Raw genomic sequence first — 21264 nt, forward strand, 5'->3', positions numbered from 1 at the left:
ATTTACCGAGAGGTCAGACCTCTCGGTCAATAGCAAAAACTTAGAAAAATGCTTTTAAAAGCATTTTTCTAAGTTGCATGTTGCACACACACATGTCCTTTGGACATGTGTGTGCGCAACACCTGTTTCAATTTGCATTTAAGGGGTGCTACAGGGTGTCCTTTGGACACCCCTGGCACCCTTTAAATCGCTATCTTATTTGCGAGTAGCAAATTGCTAATCGCAAATAAGGAATACTCCCCATGCATTCCTATGGGCCTTTTGGCCCATAGGAATGCATGGGGAGTTATTCCTTATTTGCGATTAGCAATTAGCTAATCGCAAATAAGGAATCAGTGGGAATCGCAATTAATATTGCGATTCCTACATGATTACCGTTTTGCGAGTCTCAAATAGCGATTCCTTATGATTCGCTATTTGAGCCTCGCAAAACGGCCCGATCATGAATCAGGCTGCAGGTCACATAATAAACAGCATTGAAAGACAAGAGGACGTGTGTATTCTATTGCTGATAGATGCTAAGGGTTCAATTTACTAGATTGTCACACAGAGCAGTGCAGCAGCAGCCGCATATGCTGCTCTGCGTGAGGAAGAGAGAACAAGAGAGCGCTAGGTGTCAGAAACCTTTGGTGGTTGCATGGGAATGCCCATGCACCTTCCATGGTATGCCCCCCATGGCGCCAAGTACTGCAAAGAAGCATTATGCACTGCTTGACGCTACTTTTAAGTTATATACCAGGGTAAAAAGGCTTTTATGCTGGAAAGTAATAGGTGAAAAAAGATTTAGCATTGTTTTGCGTCACTTTTGTAATGCAACACAGAACATTACATCTTAGTAAATAGACCCTAGTGAGACAAAATATAACTTTGTAGCAACTCATGGAGTCCAGACCCTGCTACATTACATCAGGCACGAGACCACATCCACCCATATTCCGAATCCTCACTGGGGGTGGAATGTTTCTCCCTAGATCCCCCTTTTGGCTGCCTACCCTACTTGATGCATAAGCAGCTTGCTTCAGCACACTTTTTTGCTAACAAATGAAACACAGGCGTTTTTAAAGCCATTGAGCTAAATGAGAAAAATGTTGACCAAACAGTGCTTAATTTGTGACAATAAGTGCCAGATCTCAAGATATTTCTTAGGAGGTCACTGAAGTTTGCACCACCTGTGGTGTCTGGCAGTGCTGCCAAATGCCAGTACCAATAACAAGTGTTTACCATTACGGTCCTACAAGTGTGACAACTTGGACTACATTAAGGGCCTTATTTATGAAGTCCTGCGTCGCGTTTACGCTGCTGTGCGTCACTTTTTGTGATGCTGCGGGAGCGTGAATAATGCGTCATGTTGCGCCATATATAAGAAGTGACGCATCTAGGGAGATGCATCACTTCGTAAACCCATGTGCTACATTATACCTGCATCAGGTATAATGTATGCAGGGTGAGCCTTTCCCCTCAAGAAAGGGTCGTAGGAGTGGAGCAATAAAATCTATGAGATTTCACAACAACACTTCTAAGACGCCAATGCGTCAAAACCTTACACCTGCCTCATGGCAGGCGTAAGGGTGATACAGGCCCGAAAGGACACATTGCTGGAATTGCATCTGTTTTCAGACACACCCCAGCACTGCGCCACTTTTGTGCCAACAGATATGTCAGCAATACTGACGTATCTGTCATTCCTTACAACATGATGCGTCATATAGTAAATATGACGCATCCATCCAGTCGCACGAAGTGCACACTGAGAAGTGTTGCATCCCTGCTTTCACGCAGCGATGCAACACTTCTCAGAAATGATGCCCTAAGTATCCCAAAGCTGTGTGAACGGTGTGAGCATCCTTGTGTTACTCTTTGTAATTGTATTTTGAATTGTTAAAGACTTTGCTCACATGCTTTTAAAAAAATAGACTAATAGCAGCACCACGTGATAAGTTGTCATAATTACGTGCTGTTAGTATGCGATAAGTGCTGATTCTGAGCACCAGCAAACACTGGCACAAATTGAGCACTGTGTCCACCACTGTCTCTCAAGTAGCATTCCCTACCTGTTGATCACTGGGACGCATCAATAATACTGATCTCTGGAAAGGTCCTCCAGTCATTTTTTTGTGTGTCCCCTTCCACCCCTCATGCTGTTCACACCTGCTAGATGGAAAGATAACGTTTGAATGGCTGTAGAATGTAATGTGCTCTGAACTTCAGAAATGGCTCAGATAAGCAGACCGTGGAATGCTTAAATGTCAGGAGTAGACCACTCTTTCATGCAGGAACATTTTCTGGCAAAGGCAGTGATTCACTTAAACTGCAATGTAATCCGCACTCAAAGCCGGACACTGGGGATCATGGTGTTTTTCATCACTTTCAGGCAATCTCTCGCAAAACATATTTTTGATGCTTTCGGCATTAATTGGGATGACACAAACCTGTCTCTTTTTGGTTAACTCTGGGTTAACACATAACTCTGATTTGACCTACTTTTTTCTTGTTTTCTCTCCCTAAAATGTAGTGAAATAGGACTATTGCCAATGTTTATAACTGTTGTGTTTTGCTCATACCAGGCAAGTGTGCCAAAGAGTTGGGGAAACAATCGTACAAAGGTCATGAAGTACTTTATTCTGGACCCTAAGTCAAGAGAAAGGTATGCCTTCCATCTCGCGACACTCTGGTCAAGGGCTCAATGTCCTAGTAATGAGCTTTAATGTAACTACAGGTTTCATTCTGGGAGTTGTGGTCTTGGTTATCTTCAGCTGAGGCAATGAAATGACTGTGCCAGGTTGCATGGTTTGTAGAGAAATGCCTACTGCCGGATTATTGTGTTCCTGGCACTCCTATTGCCCATGGTGTACCTTGGAGCCGTCTATAAAAATCAACCGCATGGTAGATAGATACTTATTATAAGATACATAAACATATTTCCCGCACAACAAAGAGGAGAACGGTGCTTGCTTCTAACCCCACAGCTAGAGAGAGTTTTTGAAGCTCCCAAATTACAGCAGCTTCCAAATATTTATAGGAAGAAAGGTTTTGCTGTGGAGCTCTATGGTGCCGAAATCTGGATGCATTCATTACTTGAGACTGAGAGTAAATTCTACTAATCCTCTTCCAGCTCCCAATTATTGCATCTGTATTACTCCTTACAGGTAGAGTTATACTTTATTGGACTAGCCCAGTCAGCAGCCATGTGACCACTGATCTTCTGGATTAGCTCTGAGGTTTCAGATTAATCTTTCAATTGTCCATGCAATATAGGTGGGAGCTACACCAGTAAATGCCCCCTTATATTTTGGTTGACCTATACTTTGTTGTTCCTCTCTTTCCCTTACAAAGACAGTTCATGTATACAACTCAAGATATAATGATGAGAGTGAAATCAAGGTAGGGCTGGACTGACAAAAAGGACATGGTCACACAGTTATGGGGGAGAAAAGTGGAATGCTTTCACATCTGGATGGCCAGTTAGATCCTCTCCAGATGCAGTCCAGAGTGTAACCTTTAGTGAGCACAGGCCAACCTTGTGGCAGGTGCATGCATGGTTTACTACTACAGCGGGGTAGTACTCCAGATTACTGTGCGAGATCTTGCAGTATTGGCAAATTTGATGAGATTCTCCTCAATTAAATATATGTTCTTGGAAAAGAATGAACTCCCTCTCAAAAGCTCTTCTAGAGAAGGTTCAAACTCTAGACCAGTGCAATAGTAGGATGGTTTACAACACTTTTAAGAGCTGCTTTGAGCTCATGTGCAACTCTGGCCTCAGGATGTCAGTCATAGGTCTTTAGTGAAGTGGAATTAGGAAAATAAATTTCTAGAACGACAAATAATGCACATGTAGGACTTTAACAACAGCCTGGATTTAAATGGTTTAAACCTTTCTTAAACAATCAGTTTTTTTTCAAATGCTGTAACTACACTAACAGTGTGCACTCATCTTCTAATACTGCAACAGGAGAAGATAGAATTCCCAAAATAGTTTGAAGACAATCAGATCTGAAATCTGATGGATAATGCACCAGGCAAAATATGTTAGGCGAGATTTCATTTTAGAAGTAGACTGAAATATCTCATTAGAAGGCAGGAGATGGCACATTCAGACTGTCCATTATAGGTTATTTGTTCATGGGTCTTATCCAACGCCAGAGTGGAAATTAGATGGCAATGGCCTTAACTAATTCCCACCCCCTAGCATTCTACGAGAAACTAACCATTTTAGAAGCCAGTAGCTTAACATCCTTAACATCCAATCAAGCTCAACGTGTGGTGAAGATATAATCTGCCTCGATTTCAGTCAGAATCCCAGATATTCTGATGCCTTTTACCACTTTATGGTGTCCAAAAATGTCAGCTCCAGATGCATCAACAGAACACTCCTCCCAGGTACTATAGAAAAAAAAGTCTTACTTCTGATTCTGCTGCGAATGGTGTAGAAGATGCGTTAGTAAAACAAGAATTTTCACTCGGCTTGCCCTACCGAGGTATAACAACTTTAGGCCTCCTTTAAATAAATCAGAGCCTATGGGAAGCCAACCAGAATAAAATGTAAAGTTTTTTCCAATTCGCAATAATTTACTGCTTTTGTTAGCGAGGAGAAAAAGTTGTGAACCCGATCTGTGAATCATACTTTCTGCTTTTTCTCTTCAAAGGAACCACAGTGGAAGCAGGGTAGGGTGATATAGTTCGTCACACTGCACAGCTCCAGGTTTACAAACCTCACCATACCACATTATTTTCATCAAACACATTATTATCATTATTTCGGGGCCTTAGTGACCCCCTCCACCTCCCCACTCCGCTTTAGTGGCTACATGGGTGGGGTTCCTCATGGGCCTATCCTGTCTGCATCTCAGCAGACAAAAGCTCAGGATGGATAGATGAATGGGTGGATGAATGAGTGGGTAAAAGGATGAGTGATGGAAGGACTGGCGAAAGGATGGCAGAGTGAAGGGATGGATGGATGGGTGGGTGGCTGGACAGTTGATAGAATGGCAATGTAAAAGGATGCATGTATGAGTGGGAAAATGATGCATGGACAGCAGGGTAGAAGGACTAGTGGATGGATGGATGGGATGTCAGGGTGGATGAATGGATGGCAGAGTACATAGATGAATGTGAGAGTGGATGGAAGGATGCATGGCAGAGCGGATGGATAGCAGAATGGATTGATGGCAGAGTGGATGAAAGGAAGGATGATAGAGAGCATGGGAGGATGGATAGCAGAGTGTATGGGTGGATGCATGGCAGAGTGGATGGGTGGACGGATTGGTGGCAGAGTGCATCGATGGATGGATCAACCACTGGCGGAGTGGGTGAATGAAAGAGCAGACAGATGGACTAGGAGACACAAGAGTGTTAGTTCAGAGTGGGGGTTATTATAATTTTCTGGCTACTCCCTCGACAATAAATAGGTATAATCTGTAGAAAAGGGTTATACAATGCTTCTTATGAACATATGAAAGTCATATTTCTCTTACAATGGGATCCTTGCAATTCATTGCATATCTCCCTGGAGGGATCTAAAGTAGGAAAGTGAGTTACCAATTTTCTCTCTTTCCATAGCCCTGCATTTCTTCTTAAAATGTGAGGCAGAATGGCTATGTCTGGTGTCAAACTTTGTCCTACACAAGCCTACCACTTGCATATTGCTGTATGGGCAGTAAAGCTCGCCTCATATGGCAAGTTGTTTATCACCATCTATACATGTGCCGTATCCATGTCTAAGATTTGAGATGCCGATATCACTACGTTGAAAATTTATTATGAAGGTCAAGGATAGAATGGACATGGAGACTGCCTAGTCTTCAGCCATTTACATGGTGAAACCCTATATACATGAAAAGTTCGGTCAGTTTGCCAAATTAATGATTTGTTTTAATACACTTTTTCAACGTCATCAACAGCACAAATGTAGCTATGTTTAAAAATATATGTAACAGGTGAAAAATCCCAACATGAGGTCCCATTACAATTGCGCTGTAATCTCGATTTAATGGGTAATCTGGATTCTGAGATCAAAGTACTTCTGGAAACCTGAAGAATCACCTGATGAAAAATGGCGAATACTGGGCAAATTGGGACAAGAATTATTGGAAATTCATCATTTCTAAGGGGAATCTCAGAGCCACTTTTGTAAACGACATTAACGGTGCCCTGCGGAACTAGCATTACCAATGGTATCAGTAACTCCAGTCGGGCAAATTTACTGAGAAAAATACTGCAGACTTGATAATTAGGCCTTAAGAGGAGATCTTGAGAAGAAACGAATGACAGAATGAAAATAGTGTACAAGCAAAACGAGTTGTTACTCTCCAAAGAGAAAGTCCTTATGCCATTTGTCAGCTAGTTTTTAGAATAGTAAAAAAGATATGACCAGGTGATTGTGTCCTTGAGCGACAAGGGACAGAAAGAACACCCTTGGCCAAATAATTTATTGTTAGGCGGATTGCTCCCCAATAATGCAAGGGCTATCTGCAGCCTCGACATGGGATATTCAGAGCAGTAGAAAATGCTGTGCGTGACAGAGCTCGTATTCGATGTCAAGCTTGTGCGCATCAAGTGCATTGAAATTAAGTCATTTACTCAAGGACCCTCGGCTCATAAGTGCTTCCCAACACTCATAAATGGGATGGAAACACTGGCACCAGATTCAGAAAGAATAATGAGAGCAGAGCCTCGTCCAAATGCTGTACCGACCAATCCCACGTGTCACAGTTATCCCCGTCATTGCTGTTTTAACACTGTCCTTACAAAGTTGTCATTTGTTCAAAATCACCACTTCAGCCCACACTCAATAGAACTATCAGCTCGTGTGGCTTACATCAGCCCGCATGGACTGCATTAACAGTGCAGGTTGTAAAATATGTTCAATTGAGAATGATCCTTAACTATCAAGATTTACCCGAAAGTTTTCAAGGGATCTTAATTCCAGTACACTTGTTTCATAGTTAAAGCTGGAGATACATAACATGGCACGAAACTGACACAACTCCTTCTCTTGTGGCATAAAAGACCTGAACCTAATTTTGACTTAAACAAAATGGTGGTGTAATATCAAGAATTCTTCTTGGTTTGGGATTCCTGCAAACGACTCCAGTGAAAAATGTTCTGAAAGTGAAAACGTCCCCCGTCGAGTGTTTATATTGTAATGATCGGGGGTGAAATAGGAATATGCTAGCCTCTAGGATTTCCAACTATTGTTCTTTGCACAAAATGTCCATTTATTATGTACTAAGATACACAACTCCTATTGTTTCCTTACAAGCACGTGTCCTCTTTACGGATTCTGCGCTCACATGACAACTTTGCCAGACATGTATGAAAGCAGCTTAGAAAGTAATGAAATGGAGAGACTAGCCATTAGTTTTAGTCCACAAAAATACATTGAACTTTATCACAGAGTGGTGTAACCTGTTTCTCTGTTGTTACCCAATGTAGTACCACTTTGTACTCCCATTGACGCCCACACATCTTTCTACGCTGATGCAACTGTCTTACAGTTCAATGGAATATTTCAGTGTGATATATGGTGTCTTTAACGATTGCATGGGAAGCTACTTAACCATTTGCCAGCCATTAGGCTGTAACTAATCATCTACTGTGTGAAAAGCTCTTTCAATTCCAGAAAATGCAGTAGTCAATAATGATCTTTTGTCATTGGCCATTATTGATCGGTAAAAACCCATCAGCTATCCACGAGCATTCATTTGGATTATCCATGGATCAGTGATGACACACAAAGTGCAAATAAGTATTCGCTATTGACTTGAAAAGACCATTGAACTGTTCAGTTCGTCCTCTACTTACTGATGGAGCATCACATGCAGTTTATGGCATTAGCCAATAATAAGTGATGGAGCATGCACTTTTGTGAACCTTCATCATTGTCTTAGTAGAGCTGTGTGCTACTTCAAGAATCTATTGTAGGTCTGAGAAGTTATAGCATTTTATCTAAGCAGTGGCCATAACTCAGCCATTGCAGTTGTTAACGCTCACCTTAACTCAGTGAAGAGTTGTTCTGTGGTAAGAGTATTCCTTAATAACATGTACAGATATCCACAATGTTCAAAAAATTCATTGTAGATTTATCCAAGCCCATTTTACACATTCGCTGAGAAACCTTTCCTCCGTCAAAAAGATTCACAACAGTTCACTGAATGTCCTTGTGGTAACTATGACAAATCTTCAAATGTTAATGAAGTGTTCAATACATTTTTCACAGGCTGCTGATAAGCATACATCACATATACATAAATGTATCATATATGTGTGTGTTGAACTATTAAACAGACAATAAGTAATGATGTGTGTTGCCTTTAAAATGCAAAAACATCTTCCAAAATTATGAGATTCTTCGTTTAAATATTCCTAGTGACATATAGCAAATATAGTGATGGCAGGCTTCTTCGTGAACGTTCAACAAAGATTCAAAATGATACAGCATTTGTCATGACCACTGGAAAGCTATGCTATTTGTCAATCATAACCTCTTGTTCCTGGTGCGGGTCTTTTCCTATTCTACACCTCTCTTTCTTGCTGATTTAACTTTCGAAGTATCAGTGCAGTAACTGTAGTACTAGTATACCGACATTACTTTGTAAATATTATAACCAGCGTTGACTCTTGAATCTTGCTGTTATTTTAATTGTGCAGTCCAGCCCAGTTCTATTCGTTAACCACAGTAGTAAACAACTGTACCCTTCTTCCATTGCCAGATCTTAAATCACGTGATCAATATACCGTTTTAAATAATGTTGTTCTCTGGAATCGCTCCTCATTAACTTTATATACCTAAATAATCTGCCCCAGGGATCAAAGTAGGAAATTCATTTTTGCTAACATAAAATAAAGTAAACATAGGCCCGTTAGCGAATGTACACCTGGGAAGCCATGCGCTCTTTAAATGTCCTTCCTTCCTCCTTCCTTGCTACACTTGATCTTCTCTTTTCAAAGTGGGGTTGGGCTTCTTACCCAGGCCATCTCTGCAGGTGTAAGTGAGCACATCTGGAGTGTTATGCTTGATCATTAGTACCAAACATGTGAGGGTAAATTAGAGGTTTACAACATCTGGGATCTCATGGGGGTACTCAACAAGATAGGCATCACAAAAGAAGCAAAATAAACACGAATCATGTTGACAACTATACATATGAGTTTCATGACAACTGACCAAGGTTCATCACAGACTAGCGATTACTTTTCGGAATCTTTTATAAATTCCCAGAGCCCTCTAATAATTCGCGGAATTGCCTTGGTATTTCATGACCAAGCACTACCATTTCCCACAGAAACATGTTAACACATTGGGTCTTCAGAACATTAACTAAGGGTGTTGGAAAGCCGTCCTAATGTCCATGTTCTGTTTAAGAAATACTTCCAAAAGGTTCACTATGAGTGTGGAGATACGTTTAAGTTTTTCAAATACATTTAGCAATGTTTATCTTTCAACTGAAGATGACTTTTGTAGTCTACTGTGAGAGACTCACACCCAGTTTACGAGATCACCAAACACTTAAATAAATATTGATTTGAATACAATTTAGAAACATCTGTGGATTCAGGAACGAGGGCAAAGATGCCCATGTCTATACTTTGGCCAATGTTTCCTTTGAGTGGCGTGTACATCAAATAACGGCAACGCATTTAATTTTCAGACCACAATACAATTATACACAGGGCACCAAGTGCTTACAAACCAGATACTCACCACATGGGAAAAGGTGCTGTGCATGTGTGTGTGAGTGTTTGAGAGAGAGGGGGGGGAGAAAGGGAGAGAAAGAGAGGGTAAGAGAGCGAAAGAGAGAGAGAGGGAGAGAGAAAGAGGGTCTAACCTGTTTATCACCCTAACATGTTTTTTTTCACATTTCCAAAAATGTCAGTCTGTGAGATTTCAAGTTAACACATCACTTGGATTTCCCTCAGCTGTTCGTCGAATGACGATCTGCCCATTGCAAATAAGCTTTTGTAATTGTAATAACTCTGACACATTTTTTGTACATGGCAACCTTAACATGCAGGAACTCTGTCAATGACACTATCTCTCTTGAGGGCATTATCTATCTTGCTCATCCAAGTTCGCGAAGCCTCTACTTTTTTGCTGAATATACATTTACTTCAAATAACATGACGAATCCAATCAAAATAATCAGAGAGGCTAGGCATGGATGACACCAAATATTGCTTGCTGTAGTTGTATGTAACGCTGTTCTTGTAAAACTGTTACCAAACAATATAGGAAGAAAAACATTCTAGTTTTGTGCCTAGTGATGTCACTTGGACACAAGGTGTTAAATGTTAGCTGATCACTCTACAGAGGATGTCGTGGATGTGCAAGCAAGAACACAGTAGAGTCTATGCATAACAGTAGAGAGATAAGGAGATACACATATCTGGAACACCAGTCAATGAAGGCTTCAGCGGATGTGCTTGGTAAGTTCAGTAAAGTTGAAGAGAGCTAGCTATAAAGAAAGATGTTGACAGCTAGACTTGTATAATGTCTTCATTGCTGCTGCGCCAACCAGTTTCAGGCTAGTGTAACTTCTATCCACCATATATTTTCTTCATTGTTTTTACAGTTTTTTCATATTCTTCCTCAGGTCAACGTGTTCTAGATGGTCCCCACAGAGTGACTATATTTATTTTGGTGTCAGTTGGCTGGTGGGTTTCATGGAGACTGCTCAATAATTCTACAATGGTTCTTTTTCCCTTCCCACCCCCACCCAGATACAGAGATACACAAAGTCCTACACAAACTGGCACAATGATCACTCTGTCCAATGTGCATGGTAGCAGGCCCGTTACCCTTGAAATAGATGTAGCTAAAAGGTCACAACCAGGCTGTGTGCCACTTGTATATTGCATCGCCAACCACTCAAGACATATCTCTCTGTGCTCTACATGGTGTTGATACCAGACACACCTACTGTAGAACGTGGTAGTGGCAGGTTGAGGGGTGACAGTGAGATGGAGTTAAGGAGGGACAAAAAGGGGAAAATTTCAGAGATGCCCACGGTTATCCCACAAGTTGCAGACCACAATCGTTCAAGCTGAGAAACAGATTTTCCCACAGTTCGTAGAGAGTAAAGTCTGTGCTGTGGTGTTGCCAGGAGTTGCGCCCTGGACGCTGTGCTTTTCTCATCAAAACTTGACAAGGCTGGAGAGGATGAGTGCGCCAAAGATCCAGAGTCCAGCTGAAGCTCGCGATGCAGTGTTACTCATGTCGTGTACTGCTCCAGGACCTGCAAAAGAGAAAATTGCAGTTATTTCCGCACCAGAACATTGAGAAAAGCAATTGACTCTAGCTTTGGAACAATTTCTGTAAATTCAATGACAGTAAAGTTCAAAAACCTCTAAGCTATTTATGGATTATTGGTAGGACATGGCATTGCAGAGACAGTGGACAAGTGTGTAGTACAATGCTCATAACATAATATTAAGCATCCAGGTCACTATTGGGAGAGTATAGACTTCCTCTGATTAAATGTAAAAATATGAACCAACCCAGAATTCATAAATCAATATTTACACCAATAAACTAACTAAAATAGCATTCAGCACTTTTCCAGCCACCCAAACGAAAAGGATTGGAGGATGTGTGTGGATCTTTTGTGGACAGTACTTAGCATTCCGTCTTAGGTATGGAGTTTTCATAGCAGCTTGAGGTATTCCATCATTATGTTAGCCACAAGTCAATATAATGCTACATCAAAGTTCTAATTGAACAACAAAATATTTTCTACCCATAAAAAATAAAGGATCCAAGATCGCACTTCGGTACTATTCAATATCTTCCTAAAGCTTAAATATTTATGTTAGCTCAAACTCTGACTTTATGAACATATAGGATGAGACAGTCCCCATCTACAATTTGTTATAAACCTACGAGGTTATGTAAACTTGTGTTTACACTCTCTTTATTTCTGAAGTAAAAGTAGTGGTATACTGTTATGAAAACTACACTGGTAAGTTTCAAAGTCTTTAATTTCTTACATCATAGAGCCACCAACTCCAGCTGCCAGCATGTCAGTTCTCCTGGTGGTAACTGTCTCCACATAAGACGGTACCAAGGAGATAGAATTATCATGCTGAGCAGTTATAAGAATGACCATAACACATATGCCTTACTAAAAATACAAAGGAAAGACAGAAAAGAAAACAAGAAGAGAACAAGGAAAGTAAGAGAGTAAGAAAATGCACAAAAGAGCAAAGAAGAGCACAAAAACATCACAGCAAAATCAATACATTTCAAAGTCTTCAAAACATCACAGAGAAATCAATACATTTCATAGCCATCATAACGTTTAGGAAGACAACAAGACCTTGGAGAAAGACCTTGCGAATAGAAGAACGGAGGAGGGACACTCTTGGGCAAATTCGGACCAGGCAAATTGTTTGAACATGAAGAAAATGAAGACTTGTCACTCGAAATCTCACCAGACGATACTTGCTCCATTTGCTTCCATTATGAACAGTGACTAAATTCTTGTAAACAGAAGTAATAACTAAAGGGCCAATAAACTCTGTAATACCCTTACTATGCCATCGTGGTCTTTTAATAAGTACCCAGTCACGAAAATTCCATGTTGTGGATTTGGTTGAATTCTTAAAGTCAAACCTCTCCTTGTACCTCTATGGTAAGACTTAACTTTTGCACCCACCTCCTCCTTTTCCAGGACTGGACCTTCAATCAGGGGCAACCACCCATGGTTGAGCTTAGATAAAGCAATTCTCCCTCTCAATATCTGAAAATGAGACTTTTGTAGCACTGCATTGAGAGCAGTGTGATGTGCCCACCAAGTATCCCTTAGGACACTCTTGAGAGGAACCCTCCTTTCAATAGCTCTCTGCACACATGCCTTCACCACCCTATTCCTGTGCTCTGCAAACCTATTAGCTTGCGACGCATACAGCATGGTTTTCTGATGAATGATGCCATAGTCCCTTAAAAAGTCCTGCATCTCCTGTGAGATGAACAGCACCCCATTATCTGTGATGAGGAATCTAGGTATGCCCTCACACGCAAATTCATCTTTAAGGAATTCAAAAACAACCCTCGTGCTGATAGAGCTCACACATCTGGTGGATATCCACTTAGAAGAGTAATCCAATAAAAAAATTACAAACCACTCTGAAGGACCTAAAAGCTCAAAGGGACCCATAAGGTCCAAACCAAGCTTAATCCAGGGCTCACGTGGAACTTCAACAGGTGACATGGGGGCACCCCTAGTGAGTTGGGATTTATCACTGGCAGCACACTGACAACACTCCTTAACCACTTCCTCAACATTGCTATCCATCCTAGGCCACCAATACCTCTCACAGAGACAAGACTTTGTGAGGTTTCTCCCTAAGTGCCCCTCATAAGCAAGATTCACCAGTTTAGGTCTCAAGGCATCAGGGGGTATCACTCTCTCACCATGCATGAGTTGTCCTTGGCATAGAGTGAGTGATTTTCTGATGGACCAGAAAGGTAATAAGTCAGAATCAAATTTCTTGCTGTCAGGCCACCCTTTAACAACAAAATCCATCACAACAGGAAGCAACACATCTTCCAATAAGGCTTGATCCCATTCTAATTCTTGAATGGCAGGCTCCTTGACCCAGCAAAGCTAACAGAATCACAGTCCAAAGTATTCATTAGAACAATCAAAGGGGAGTCACGATAGACAATCCGCTGCCTTATTGGCAGAACCCGGAAGATACTGTACTTGAAAATTGTAATCTTCCAACCCTTCACTCCAACACTTAAGTCTAGAAGTGAGTCTTTCACTCTCCGCACACGAGAAAACCTGAACTAAAGGGCGATGATCAGACCTAACAGAAAAGGGAATGCCCCAAAGGTAAAACTTAAAATGTTTAATTGCGCAGGCAATAGCCAAAGCCTCCCAGTTGATGCAAGAATACTGTTGCTCCGGTTTCTTCAACGCTCTTGAGGCAAATATAACCACCTTTTCCTCACCACTATGGATTTGGGAAAGCATCGCTCCAAGGCCACACAAGCTGGCGTCAGTAGTTAGAAAGGTTTTCCTTTTTGAATCAAAGTGACCAAGTGTAGGCATCTTACCAATTGCCTGCTTGATAGAATCAAAATTTAAAACACACTCTGGTGACCAGACAAAGTGTTTACCTTTCCTGAGAAGAGCCCTAATGAGTTCAACAGTGGAGGCAAAACCTTGAACAAACAGAGTAAAATTCTGCGAGGCCAAGGAAGGACCTGACCTGCTCTTTATCAGTTAGAATGTACCAAAGGGTGAGCAACCCAATATACCCTTGCGGGCTTGGGCAAGGTTTGTAGAAAAAATGGCCAGCAAGGGATTTTGTTTTTTAAGATCTTTACAGCACCTTTAGGACTTGTTGTTTAATCACAGTACCTAAGCAAGAATTCAATCCGTGGCTGTTAAATTACAATAAACATAGGATGTTACCACACTAACATCACGATAGAGCATAAATGCTCAATAAAACAAGGAACCAGGGTTTATTGTCTGAAAGTTATTATTAAACTTAAAGGCAAAATATCTGTACAAAAACAATGAATAATCACAAAAAACAGGGTGCATACATGGATATACAATAAGGATATTCAAGGCCTTGGTTGCTTTTCCTTGGACATATCCAAATTAAAGTCCAGACTGCTGCGTCACAGTGGTTGGTTGATTTATAACCCAAAGTCAGAAGAAAATCAAAAGATGACTTCGGGACAATACTAGGCAGAATTGGACTGAACAGGTCGACGTTTCGGTCTTATTATGGTTATTCTTAAGACCATCATCAGGACTACAAAGTGGTATATACAATTGATGACCCTTTTTAGCAATACAGACGGTGTCAGTTATAAGAATCTTGATGGCACCGGTGCTTGTACGGTCAGGTCTCATCGCCCTGACCGTACTCCATTGATGTTCCATTGGTGATTAATTCCAACTCGTATTCTGTGACAGCTGATCTTCATTCTAAAGTGGACTATCTGTCAGATTCCATCTACTACTGCGCCTAAATTGTGGCAAGTGTAACCTCGGCACCTTGGATTCATCTTTGTGCCCAACCCCAGTGCAATTATTTACAAGCACCGGTGCCATCAAGATTCTTATAACTGACACCTAGCTCACTAGGAAACAACGAGTAAATTCAGGTGAACCTAGATGGGGCTAGTAGTGTACAACGGTCGACATGTTTCTCGCGGTGGGCTCGGCGGTGAAGGGTAGGTCAAGCAGCCGGGGCGCAGGAGACTAGAGTCTTGACTATTTGACTCATCCCTGATGCCTCACCCCGCCGACCCCTCATGTGGCAGGTAGTTCTTAACTATTAGGTATAGGACAACCAACACAGAGGTAACACAAACACAAATCCACACATGACACTAGCATGTGGTTTAATCACCTTTTTTAGGTCCTGATGAATCGCGGGTTACTACAGCCCACCGCGAGAAACATGTCGACCGTTGTACACTACTAGCCCCATCTAGGTTCACCTGAATTTACTCGTTGTTTCCTAGTGAGCTAGCCCCCTGTTTTTAACTGCAGCGAGGGACCCCCTGAATAAAATTCGTTCCAGGTACCCTTAGCTACATTTTAATATCCCCCTCTTTCACTACCACACACCACCCTGCCCACACACCCGCACTTCACCATAAGGCAGTTGGAAAAAGATCTCCGCCAAAGAGCCCCTCTTTGAGGTGAGCCCGTCGGGGATTGCACCGCCTCCCCGACGAGGAGCAACCGCCGATGATGAAGCATGACATCCTTCGGGGTGTGTGAGGCCAATCCATCCAACAAAATGGATGCCCTTGGGTGTCAAATTCACACCTTTGGTCACGCCAACCAGTCTTCCCTCTAGTCACGCTCAGGAACAGTCCAGTACCCCCCTTGTTGCAACCATTGCCACGGGCACACACTGAGACTGGACCTTCCACTCCCTTGAGTGGTAATTGGTGCCCGTAGATCTAGCGATCTACCTTCTCCCCTCTATTTCAAACACCAGATCTGCATACTCTGGCATATTGACCCTTGATCCCACACTTGTGGCAGGTTGTGTTTTTCCCATAACAGTTAGGGTAGTTGGAGGAATGATTGGTGCTACCGCATCTGTAGCATTTCATTCTTGAAAAATCTGTGGAAGGTATGGCCTTAGTTCCACGCATTCTTTTGGAGGCACTGTCAACAAAGTCTTGCGGTGTATCCTTTTGGGTCAAGTCATGAATGCTACTGGGAATTTGAGCATTGTCTGTTATAGCCTTATTGGTTTTTATCTCTTTAACCCAGTCAGAGGTATTTTCCATCCCCTCTACAATGGCTACAGCTTCCTTGAGAGATGGATTTCTAGACAAAAGTTTTTCTTTAAATGGGGGCTCCGTAGCGGTGTGCAAAGCCGTTGTCATAGGAACCTGACAACAAATACAAAATGGTGGCATGCACGTAACGTATGTGTCACGTGATGAGATCGCTCAATGTTAGGTGAAGCCGTGCACGTCAGCATGTGCATGAGAGGATCATCGCGAGCAGCAAGAGCCATTAGAAATGGACAAAGTGTATAAAATTACCCAAATTCGGCTCTGAGCCCGCAGAAAGTCAGGAAAAACAGGAGCAGACGTTGAAAATCTTAAGGAGTGCAGGAAAGGCCCTCTTCCCTCGTCACTCAATTGCAATCACCATGAAGAAGAGGATAATACCATGGGTTCACAAGAAAACGGGAGAGTTGGTGGCAGGCTTGTCCCCGGCAAGTGTTGCTCGTTGTCAGTGTTAAGAAGACTCCACTGATAAGTTTCAAAGTCTTTATTTCTTAAATCATAGAGCCACCAACTCCAGCTGACAACCTGTCAGTTCTCCTGGTGGTAACTGTCTACACACAAGATGCTACCAAGGGGATAGAATTATCATGCTGAGCAGTTCTAAGAATGACAATAACACATACACATCAAACTTCATTGTAATCCCTCAAATCTGGGAGCGAATACGTATATCAAATCAGAATGCTAGACTATGCAGGAACAATATCACTTACCCTCACTGCATGCGCCTTGTCAGCAGCATTTAGGGGATGAGCAAACATTAGAGTTTTTACCTAGCGACCTTAACACAAAGCAGCTCATAATTTGGCCAATAAATCTCATTTCTTGGTCCATAATGTAAATCCTGCAAATTTTATGTATGTATCTGAGCGCAGGATTCTGAGGATACAAGAGTATTTATTTGGAAGTTTCGACCTCAGAAGAAATAGGACACATTACTGTATGCCCATTGTCTATACGTATTTGACAGCAACAACTGTGGTTCTAGAATTCAATGTGCTAACTCTACCACATGAGTGCATTAAGAAATCAGACCAGGTATTTTGAGCTTATTTAAATTAGTCAGTGTTGTTCATACATGACATAACAGGGTGCTGTATTATGTCTACTCTGCTCCCTCTCGCCAAGACCGCCAACTACTCAACGGGGCTTCGTCAGCCCCATCGAAGGGAGAGGGATGCAGTTAACCCCCCTAAGCGGCTGCTGCGGCCCCCTCGTCATCAGCAACGAAGAGGCAAGAGAAGGGGTGAGCAGTGATCCACTACTACACTGCAGAGCAATGCAGCCAGGTCGGGAGTGAGGAGCCATAAGCGGGGTAGCCAAGATGGCAAGGGCCCTAAGAGGCCCGAGGTGAGAAGGAGAAGCAAAGGGGAAGAGGAGGCAGGAGTACTATGCTGGGGCGCTGCTTGTTGCGCTCGCTGCAGTGTCTACACTGTCACAGCCATCACCGCCATCACCATGCCTCCCATGCTCTCTGCTCTCCCCGTTTGTTTTCCCTGCTTTGCTGCCACACACTTCCCCTGCCCACCTACCTGCCTAGCCATCTGCCTGTTTGGCCTGCCGGATACAGTGCACAATAGCCCGCATCATCCTCTTTCTCAGGCCCAGCTCATCCAGCATTCACCAGCAAGCAATCATTCAAGGCACAGTCAGTGCCCGGAGGTTCAGTGTGACACAGCGCATTAAAGCCCTATTGAGGCCTCCTTTGTGTCTAGGTGTGGCTCTGAAGAATCTCTAGCCGCTGGTATTTCGCTGTCTGTTCCCCCTTTCTTGGCCCCACGCACCCGATCGAGGGGTGGTAGGGGCCCTCAACAGCCTCAGAATACTATTAGTCTAAAGTCCTCAACCCGAAGCACTTGAGTATATACATCATTAATAAACTCCATCACTCAATCACTATGACAGCACGCAAGGCAACATGTGGCATCACAAGACACCACATAGTTGAAGGAAAAGGCCACCATGTTCACCAAGGCTGGCTGCATTGTCAATTCACAATCACTGGAGCCTTCATTTTAGATAAAGATATGTGCAAAAAACGTGATAATTATATCAAAGGGGCAGTCGCTTCTAAACAAAAGGACATGGACAAGGGTAGGAGGCCCAACCCCCCCTTAGGGTAAAAAGGGTGCATAGGAGGCCCTGAACTAGATCAACAGCCGAGCTGATGGGATCTGCGGAGAGTGAGCCTGAAGATGTCGCCGTTGGATCCACCATCCCCTCTCATCTCCTGGGGTCAGTGTTCGCAACCCATAACTCTAACAAACCCTCCAATTCTTTCACGGTCACAAGGGGTAGCTGTCAGCCTGCTCCGTTGTCAACTCTTCAGTCTATCATTCAATCACTTACATTTCACATTGAGAAACTAAAAGTTCAAGTTGACCTCTTAAACACTCTGGTGATATGTGTCTGGGATATGACAAGCTTAATAATCTTAACAACCTCATTGTGCGAGTGCAGGAGACAGCTACGGTGGGGGACATCCCGCTACCTTCATAGCTAAGAAAATGCACATGCTCACCAATTCTCAATAAATTGTAAACGCTGCTATCAAGTTTCTTGCATCTATTGTCTTTGACCTAAAGTCTCAAGTAATACAACCAGTAATGCTATCACTGAGCAGACGTGGTGCCAGAAGCAGGTCTGTGGAAGATCCCTCTAAATCAGCGCCAAATGGATCCTCCTCTCCACGCTGCATTGTAAGCTCCCATAAGCCCTCATGCAGACTGTCAAAACAGCAAGGTGAGGTCTCAAATTATCCGTCCATCAGCCTCATGATCTTAAATCACTTCAAATGGGATTCCCAAAGCTCCAGAGAAACAGAGACCCCTCTTACCACTGCGTTAAACATGAGGCCCACTTAGGACTCAAAATGTAGTGGAGATACACACAGAATCCGATACTAGGGCCACTGTCACAAACACCAACCCCTTGGTTGCAGCAATCCTGGATAAAGAAAGCCTAAACACAGACGAAGTGGCAAATGTCGAGTCCATGCCATGATTCACTACACCAAGAAAGAAAAAACCAATGTCATCCCAGGGGTTGATCAGGATCGACGGAAACCCCCAGACAAAAGACTGCAGGAAGTCAGGAACAAACAGACAATTAGACAGCCAATGACCTCCGATCACAGATCTATCAACAAAATGTATAAAACATACACAATCTTTGAGAAAAGGTGTGGCATTACTAAAGGTACACCTCAGGCTCCAGCTCTAACATCTGAAATTCTCCCTCATAGTCAAATTCCCTCTTCAACCAATGAAATACCCTTGCTGCAGTAGATTCAGGCACAGGCTTGCACCAACATGCTTAGCTCAAAACCAAAGTCATCTTGACTTCCAAAAGGACTAACCCCTTACCATGCACCAAAAGCTTGATGTAACTGCCACCAACGTTACCACTGTCTCATGGAAGGATAACGCTAATTGTCGTGCCTTTAAAGATAACTTTAAATTTTAAGGCAATCGAGGTGCCCTCACACTAAATGAGGAGCTGATTTCAGACTGATGAATTCTAGAACTGAAGCTGACAGCGTGAACTAGATGGGGCTTTCCAGAATTACAGGGGGTGGGAAATGATCATTATAAGCCTAATGATGTCATTCAACTTGCAACTACCCAACAATTGGGCAGTCATCTCATATCTTCATGCAGTGCATCCCCCCCTTCCTCGTCTGAATAGCCCTGGTGAGATTGATAAACTGTTAAGCACTGATGCAATTAATAAGAGGTCACAGGGCACTGCAACAATCAAATGCGGATGCCACTTTCCCTAATCCGGCAACATGCTCCTCATCTACGCTGATTATTCATCAAGAGGCCCTCAAGACATTTTGAAGAGGGGAAATATCATAAAATTATAGGGAAGCCATGCACCACTGGCTCATCTCACTAGTACAGATATACGATCAATAACTGTCCTTACTCCAAGTGGCAACCAATTGAAGGAAACAACTTTAATAACACGATCCATGTCTGAACAAGCAATTCAAATGTAGCAATGAAAAGGACCACTTCAAGAACTGGGGAATCAAGCTGACAAGATACTGGACTAAAGGATACTCCACACAGTTCGGTGAGCCCGTCACAAATACAAATCACAGGAGAGGCCTGTCGAATAAAACCTTCTTCATCTTGAGAAATGCAACAGGTGGTTGCAGGCAGTCTAATGTAACAACAACCAGGCTCAAAAGCATGTCAGGGAGGCATTACAGACAGTACCAAGTTCACACCACTAAATCTGATTGGTCATGGCTACCAACGGCCTTAGTTAAAAATTCAGAAACATGACCTGCCACCTTGCACTCGCTCAGTACCTCCCATTCACATGTTAGTTTAAGAATATCAGGGGCGGCCTTAGGCAGGAGCAAGCTGTGCACCTGCACAGGGCCACCAAACCCCAGGGGCACCACACCAATATATATCCTTAATATAATAATCCTCTGAGGATGGATACATATTTGTGTGGCGGCCCCTGGCAGGGATTTGGTGGCCTCCGGCTCTGTTCCACTTCCAAACACCCTGTTGCCCCACATCTTCACTGGCTTCCACGCTCTGCCCCGCCTGGACCCACTCTTCCGGGGCCCCCTACCTACGCTCCCTGCCCAGGGCCGCCATGAGCCTAGAGCCGCCCCTGAGAATATGCTTCGGGAATACAAGAGGTATGAAAAGTCTAGTAAGTGTCGTAGAAGTGGTTAGGTATTGGTAAAAATTCAATGTAATTATGCTACAGGAAACTTGGACCATCACCCCAACCCCCCTGATTAGGTACATAGAGTTTCACTCTGTGGCAATCAAAGTGAATGATAAAGTAAGATCAAAAGGCGACCTAGCTATTAATATTGTCATTGACCTGGACAACAGCACAGAAAAAATCACCCTTCATGAACCCTGAATCATGGCCGTATTAGTCCACATCTGGGAGTTAAACCCCTTATATTAGTAAATTTTTACATCCACCCACATCCCCATTCAAAA

General features: G+C 42.8%; 1 protein-coding gene across 2 annotated transcripts in view; it reads right to left on the reverse strand.

The window, feature by feature from the left end:
* Positions 1–5348: 5348 nt before the first annotated feature.
* Positions 5349–21264, reverse strand: part of LOC147732399 (opioid-binding protein/cell adhesion molecule-like) — a 2769197-nt gene continuing 2753281 nt past the window's right edge. For both annotated transcript variants that reach the window (XM_086956934.1, XM_086956933.1), the window contains one exon: positions 5349–11234. In XM_086956934.1, coding sequence (XP_086813060.1) covers positions 11134–11234 — 101 coding nt within the window. In that variant the 3' untranslated portion in view covers positions 5349–11133. The remainder of the gene's footprint in view (positions 11235–21264) is intronic.

Source organism: Lissotriton vulgaris, chromosome 2_1 (assembly GCF_964263255.1).
Source record: "Lissotriton vulgaris chromosome 2_1, aLisVul1.2, whole genome shotgun sequence".
NCBI classification, from domain to species: domain Eukaryota; kingdom Metazoa; phylum Chordata; class Amphibia; order Caudata; family Salamandridae; genus Lissotriton; species Lissotriton vulgaris.